The sequence below is a fragment of the Amblyomma maculatum genome, chromosome 3 (assembly GCF_055883805.1).
Source record: "Amblyomma maculatum isolate TAMU_Amacu chromosome 3, ASM5588380v1, whole genome shotgun sequence".
Classification (NCBI taxonomy): Eukaryota; Metazoa; Arthropoda; class Arachnida; order Ixodida; family Ixodidae; genus Amblyomma; species Amblyomma maculatum.
In genome coordinates, this window is record NC_139346.1 from 109316820 (window position 1) to 109323513 (window position 6694).

Below are 6694 nucleotides of genomic sequence, written 5' to 3' on the forward strand. Positions count from 1 at the left end.
AAGGCTCATAAAACAATGTTTTACTGTCTGCAAAATCCACAGCTTGTTAATGCGGAACTACAGCCTAACATGAAAAAACGCATAAGGGAGACAAGACGACACGAGGCTGACATTAATATGCACCAACTTGCTCAGATTCAGATCATTCCATAGGTTATGTCATGCGAGGGCAGCTCCAAAAGAGCTTAATTTGAAGCCATGACTGTGATCAGCCTGTGTCCAAAAGCGAGCGCAGTAAAAAAAACAAAATGTTGATTAAAAAGCAAAACAGAAACAAAGACAAAAAGAAAAGAAAAACAGTGACAAAAATACGAAACGGCAAATGCTGAAAGCAAGTTGAAAGCAAGGAAAACTGCCAAGCGAGCACGTATTCGTCCCGAGAATTATGCCTCCTATGGACTGGCGATGACTCGACGGCTTTGACACAATATTTTTATTTAGGCCAGGTGGGTGGTTATTAGGTTAAGTATTTTGTGCACAGAGCAAACTTTATACTATTTCGCTGTTGCAGCATGCATAAATCTTAATTTTGACAGTCTTGGGCTTCACTGCGGAATTATGGTATTTAATAGCTAAGACTGCTGCACGTTTCCCGCCGACCTGCTGACGTTTGAGATAAATTTCCCATGTACCCCCTCCAGTGATATTAGCACAAACACAGAAGCCATAACTGACGCACCTCCTACATTATCTGACGATCGGAAAGAGAGTTTATCGACAAGACACCATAAAGACAACCTTGCTGTACATGAATGGCCCATCGAGATATCGGAAACTTCCATGAGCCGCATAAAATACTAGAGATACATTCAGTAAAAGCATGCGGCGACACGCGGTTGAAACACATTGTTGAAGTATTGCTCTAAAATCACAAGTACCACCACGGCTCTTTTCGCAGTGTGATACAGTAGCAGTGGTGCCTTGTCACAAATGACCCCTTTGCATTAGGGGGTTCCTTTACCGCAGACAGTGACCGAACTCGAAATGAAAGAAAGCGCATGGATGCAGAGAGAAAAATACAAGTAGGTGTTAGAACGCCATGACACCATCTCAAAATAAAACTAAAAGGCCAGTGACACATGCTGCAGTGTCTGAAACATCGTGACTGGCCATATCACAGACACATAAAGTTGTCCCTGAGTATGGCAAATTTTTGCAGATAGTCGGATCATTTTGGTGCAGCGTGGCCAAAATTTAACAAATTTCACGCTTATGGTGCAGAAATATGTAGCCGTATCGAAATGGTGCAATTGGCGCAGCTGTTGCACCCCTGCTACACATTAATGCTCATGTAAAATTCACTAGCTCCCACTAAATAACTTATTATTCAATTTTTCTCTAAGCTGTCTAAGTGCCAGCGTCAACCAGCGAATAGTGTCAGTGACGTCACAGATGAGCCAAAAAACATTTCAGTTGCAGCCACACCAGCTCTATCAGAGATGCCGTAGTGGGAGGCTCCGGATATTTTGACCACCTGGGGTTTCTTTTAACGTGCACTGACATCGCACAACAAAAGCGACTAACTATTCGCCTCCATCGAAAAGCAGCCGCCGCGACTGGAATTCGCTCCCGCGTTCTTGGGCACAGTAGTCGAGCGCCCTAACTGCTGCACCACCACGGCGGGCCTCACCGCTGTCATTAATGCAGCTAGAAGACCATACAAGTGACCAATACAAAAAGTGCCAAAAAATTACTGCCTCACTGCTTTATTTATTTCCAACTACTACCACTCCAAGATTCTGCAACAGCCATCATAATGACAACAACCGAAACGGCTATTACATCTCAACTTCTGTATGCTTCGCATGACCTCAATGATGTCTCAAATGGTCTGCAATGCGGCAGCCACCATTTTGCTGCTGAAAGCGAAATATCAGGAGAAAAAATTTCAATTGTATGTTGCTTAGCGGACAGATGGAAATTCCACATCATGATCCTTGTATACTGATATCCCCTGCATCCCTTCATTAAAAGGACACGTGCAAACAATCTGGTGCCTGTGCTTTTAAAAATCGGTCCCCGAGCTAGAATTTAGTTTTTTTCTTTTCGTCGTATAATGGGGCATAACTGTTTCCCCAGAGGGAACAACTTTCGTCTCAAGTGTGGATCGAGCAGCTCTAAATAGAAAAATGATACAGCACACATCATGCTTGTTTGCGGATACACAGTTCTAAATCACAAAAGTTATAACACTACCTTTACACAGTATCCACAGTGATGCCATAGATGAAAAACAATGGTTGAAGGTTATCGTAAAAAGCAGTCTCTGTCTCACTACAGCTTACTCTTTCTACCAGCTAATTCCAACTAAAATAGCTTTGCTGACTTATCTTTTGAAGAGCCACCAAAGATGCCACTTTTTTTTTTTACTAATTCCATGCCAGCATCCATGGCAGTAAACCTAGAAAAAATGTGAAGGGAAGCCCTGAACCTGTCAATTTTTTTTTTTAACTCCTTGGAGGGCTGGAACAAAATATGTCCCCTACCTCATGCTGCAACAAAACTGCATAGTCATACCAAGTTTTCCCAGTAGGCAGAAGAATACAGCACAGCATCTGAGTTTGCAACTGAACCTGGAACTCTGTAATGACCCTGATGCGGTTGCTTCTGCAGACATCACAGTTGAAAACAAACAACTCAACTGATCAGGCTCTGATAACGAAGGAGGTCATGACCAGAGTCATTTATAACAAACATAACAGCAGCCCTGAAGCTGCCATTTGAAGATAGTTGCACTGTAGTTTGGTTCCCAAAGGGCCTTTGACACCGTAGACGCACAGCAATTGTAATAACAATAAAGAATTTAGTTTATGACACCCTTGTTTGGCAATGCCTGAAGCCTAACTACACAGTTTGCTTGAACAAAGTGACTATTCAGGGAAGAGTTCATGCTGATGGATGGATGAAATAGAAGGAAATGGATAAATAAAAGAACAGCTTGTTTCATCCCAAAAATTAAAGAATTTTAAGGGCATTCTGAAAAATCTCAACAAGCACTTGAACACGTGAAAATGCTCATTTATCACATGATGGCAAAACAAAACATCCAGCACGGCAAGTTTTGAAATGAATAAAACCTTAGAATATGAAGAAAAATGCAGTTAGAAGGCACAAAACATTGTATTAATGTGGAACACTGAAGTACAAAATAATTTGTCAGAATATTTCAGGTCAGATGACACATGACAAAGTTTTGGGTACATGAGCCTTTGCATTAAGGAAAATGTAATGCAACCTGTAAGCATGCTCGCTAATATGAGAATACTTCAGTTTCTAGCAAAAAGGTGAAAAATAATAATCTTTAAAACAGCAACATCAAGACTGGCAGGAGACGTTGGCGTGAAGCGATATGCCCGGCTTTGTTTAGCCTGCTACAATAGTCGCTGCCAATCAATTTATTTGTCAAACGTCCCACCGCGGCGACAGCACAACACACACGCGTCATACTAACTGCCACCCAGGTGATAAGAAAACAATATTCGTCCAAGTAAAAGGGCACTGGCATCAACTACCGGTTCGCACATACTACGACTGCCAGTTTCATTTAGGCAATGCGTGAAAAATTTCAGAAGCAAATAGCCTGCTCAGTTTACTTTTGTCCGCAGGGGTACGTCAGTACGAACTAGCACATCTCGTGTGCGCGTGCTCTCACCACGTGCAATGGGCGCCCTAGATACGGAGCACACACAGAAAGTGAATACAAAACTAAACTACGCAAAAACTGGCGGCAAAACTGCACACGCAGACGGCAGACGAATCGCGCTGACCAGCCAAAGTTGCGTGTACGCAGCACACGCGCGTTTGCACTGGAAGCGCATTTGACAAACAGCCGACCAAGCCCAGAAGGCTCCTCGTCTGGTGCTCCACCCAAATGCAAAATTAGCGCGCGACGAGTACGGAACGAGAACACTTTTCGGAACGAAACAAACCTGGTACTGTTGGTACAACAGAGGTGGCTGATCGTTGAAGGAAAATAAGCTGAAGGCGTTCCTCAACACCATTGTGAGTCTGCCCGCGGAACTTGCGAATAGTGGAGGCACTACCGATACATTACGCATTACGTTAGCGTAGGTGTAGACTAGACCCCCCACAAATGTGCTACTACCTCAAGCTAGGCCGGAAGACCCGTCAGCGCAGAACGACGGCCAATGATGTGCGGCTTGCAGCTGCGTCCAAGGCAGCCTCCTTTTTCGGCCGCCAGCGGCAGGTTTGAATCGCATACCAGGGCCTTCCGATTCGACGCTACGGCCGTTGTGCATTCTTCGTGATGAACATGCGTTAGACTTTATCCAGAATAGTCGAGCAGCTTCTTAGAACATTTTTCAAACCTTTGGTTGAACCGTTGTCCCATTACTTCCGACGCACGTGACAGCAGCTAAAATCGCCGGAATGAGGCTGAGCGGGGCACGCTAAAGTATAGTTGCATCGCTAAATTCTCAAGTTGCATTCACTGTAATCTAACTTTGCTCTTATATTAACCTAAAGGCGCAAATATAAGAAAAATACGCACCGAAAACTGGACCGCACCACCTGTGGAACCCGCCATCGTGATGTTTATGTTGAGTTTTGTTGTTTGCAACATAGTTGCCAGGATGGTTTAAGAATTCACCTAAAGCAAAGTACCTAAACGGCCGCGTACCTGCCTTCGTCGTAGAAGCAGTAGAAGCGACTTATTGGGGCAGTTTGTTGCCTCTAAAGAGCCATTATATTTAAATGGTTATTCTATCTGATCAATTTTCGCTGAATTTCAGTGTTGCTCGTATATTTAGATCATGTCCTACCCAAGTACTACCAGTACTACGTACTACCACGCGTGATTTGGACTGGAAAAGCCTCAGAAGCGATGATTCGAAAAATGTAAGCATTAACGACCAGCAAATGAGCAATTCATGTGCATTGCGTGTATGTCTAGATCACCACCGTGGTCTAGATCAACGTTACTAGAACAAACTCATTTCACAGCTCCCCATACCGTTTAGCGGAGGAGAGCCCCCCAGCCATCATGTAATCTCGGAGGCCATAATCCCAGGGACCCAGGTGATGGTCGCGAGAACTAGCGGCGCTCCTTGCCGGGTGTGTCGTCTGCTATTTGCGGCGCGAAAGCATGGAGCGGTCAACGCAGACGTAGTTTTTGAGTGCTGCCGTTGCACTATACATTGCTGCAGTGTAATTATAACTAAATTGCGACAGCTTTGGCCTCGAAGCGACGCATTACCTTGGAGAACGCGTTTGTGTTATGAGAAATTCACTGGTAATTGTTGGAAAGTAAGTGGGAGCGTCGTCGGCTTGCTCACAAGCACTGTTTCTTGCTTTACTCCCTGGCCTGTGTTTTGTATGTTCTTTCAAGGCATAGATCCTATCGTGCAAACAAATGAGTAAAATTTTCAGTGCATAGGAGCACTCTAACCTTAGAAGGTAATGAAGTGGGTGTCATGTTTACTGCTACGCTTACACGCAGAAATCTGCTAGCCTGGGCAGCTGATCATGCAGTGCATGAAATCTGGCCACTCGCGTCTGACAATATGGAGAACACAGATTACGAATAAACGGCCTCCGTCGTCACCTAATCAGAAGCGCTTTTCTTAATCTCTCACTTTCGAGGTATGGCGTGGAAAGCTCCGGATCGGCACTCTCGCACTCTCGTATATAGCAATGTAAAAAAAAAAATAATAATAATAAATATTCATTTGTTGTCTAAAACAACGACAGATGTGAAGAGTTATTTAATGAGTTAATTTACTAAAAAAGGAATGTGAGAATGGGAGTGTGCACAGCGAAAGGAAACGACTCAACATTAAGCGCGTGTGTCTATTCAAAAAACTTATATTGTGAGTAATCAAGTCGCGCCCTTGAAAGATTCCCCTCCCCCTTTAAACACACACACGCACACCTACAGAAAAGAAAAAAGACATAATTTTACTGCTTGTACGGGAAGTTAATGTAATTTAAAACTAGCACTGAATTGCAGTTTTTAAACACGATATTCAAGGTATCTACAGCGTCAGAAAGGGCATTAAAAGTTAATTACATGGCCCTAATTGTTATTTATTAGCGCAACAAGAAAAAATGAGCAAAATGCAATATTGTCAACTACACTAATGTCGAATGCTAATGAAATGCAGCAGACAATAAGAACTCGACTTCATCGACATAGAGAAACATTGCAAGGTTACAAGAATTAAGAGGAGAACTTTATACTTCGGGGAAATATTTGAGTTGGTAGCATAATCCTCTTTCTGTGTCTATAAATGAGCGTTAGCGTTCCTAACTTCACCTGACCATCTTTTTCGTTTTTTGCATATGATTTTATATTACTTCAACAGCTAATAACTATACTGGCAACGAATTCACTTCAATGCATGCATTAAAGAGCTCATATGCTTGGTTGGTAGCATATATTGAGCTCATTCAGAAGCTTATAAGCTTTTGTGCTTGCCTGCCTCACACATATGCATTCACGAAGCCGTTCTCATACCTCAGTCAGGCAGGAGATTTACCTACCAGCCATTGCCAAGTCTGGAAGGCCTTGCTTAATTGTAGAAGCCGATCTAGATCCTCTTCTGAGCTTTTTAGATGCTCATCTTTTAACAACGAGAAACAGCTTGAAGAACCGTGAAGAAGCGATAGGCTACACTCCCATCCCTCCGAACTCTTTATCCAAACAGCGGCCGAGAGTCATCCCTTCAATCAAATA

At 43.2% G+C, this 6694-nt stretch overlaps 1 protein-coding gene across 3 annotated transcripts in view; it reads right to left on the bottom strand.

Moving 5' to 3' along the window:
- The window catches only part of LOC146195674 (sphingomyelin phosphodiesterase 4), an 85945-nt gene extending 81235 nt beyond the window's left edge, over positions 1–4710 (bottom strand). The window contains exon 1 of one of the 3 annotated variants that reach the window (XM_084597873.1): positions 3930–4342. In XM_084597873.1, coding sequence (XP_084453999.1) covers positions 3930–4058 — 129 coding nt within the window. In that variant the 5' untranslated portion in view covers positions 4059–4342. Of the gene's footprint in view, positions 1–3929; positions 4343–4510 lie in introns of those variants that run through there. The other 2 variants (XM_084597872.1, XM_084597874.1) reach the window with 2 other exon arrangements.
- Positions 4711–6694: the final 1984 nt, after the last annotated feature.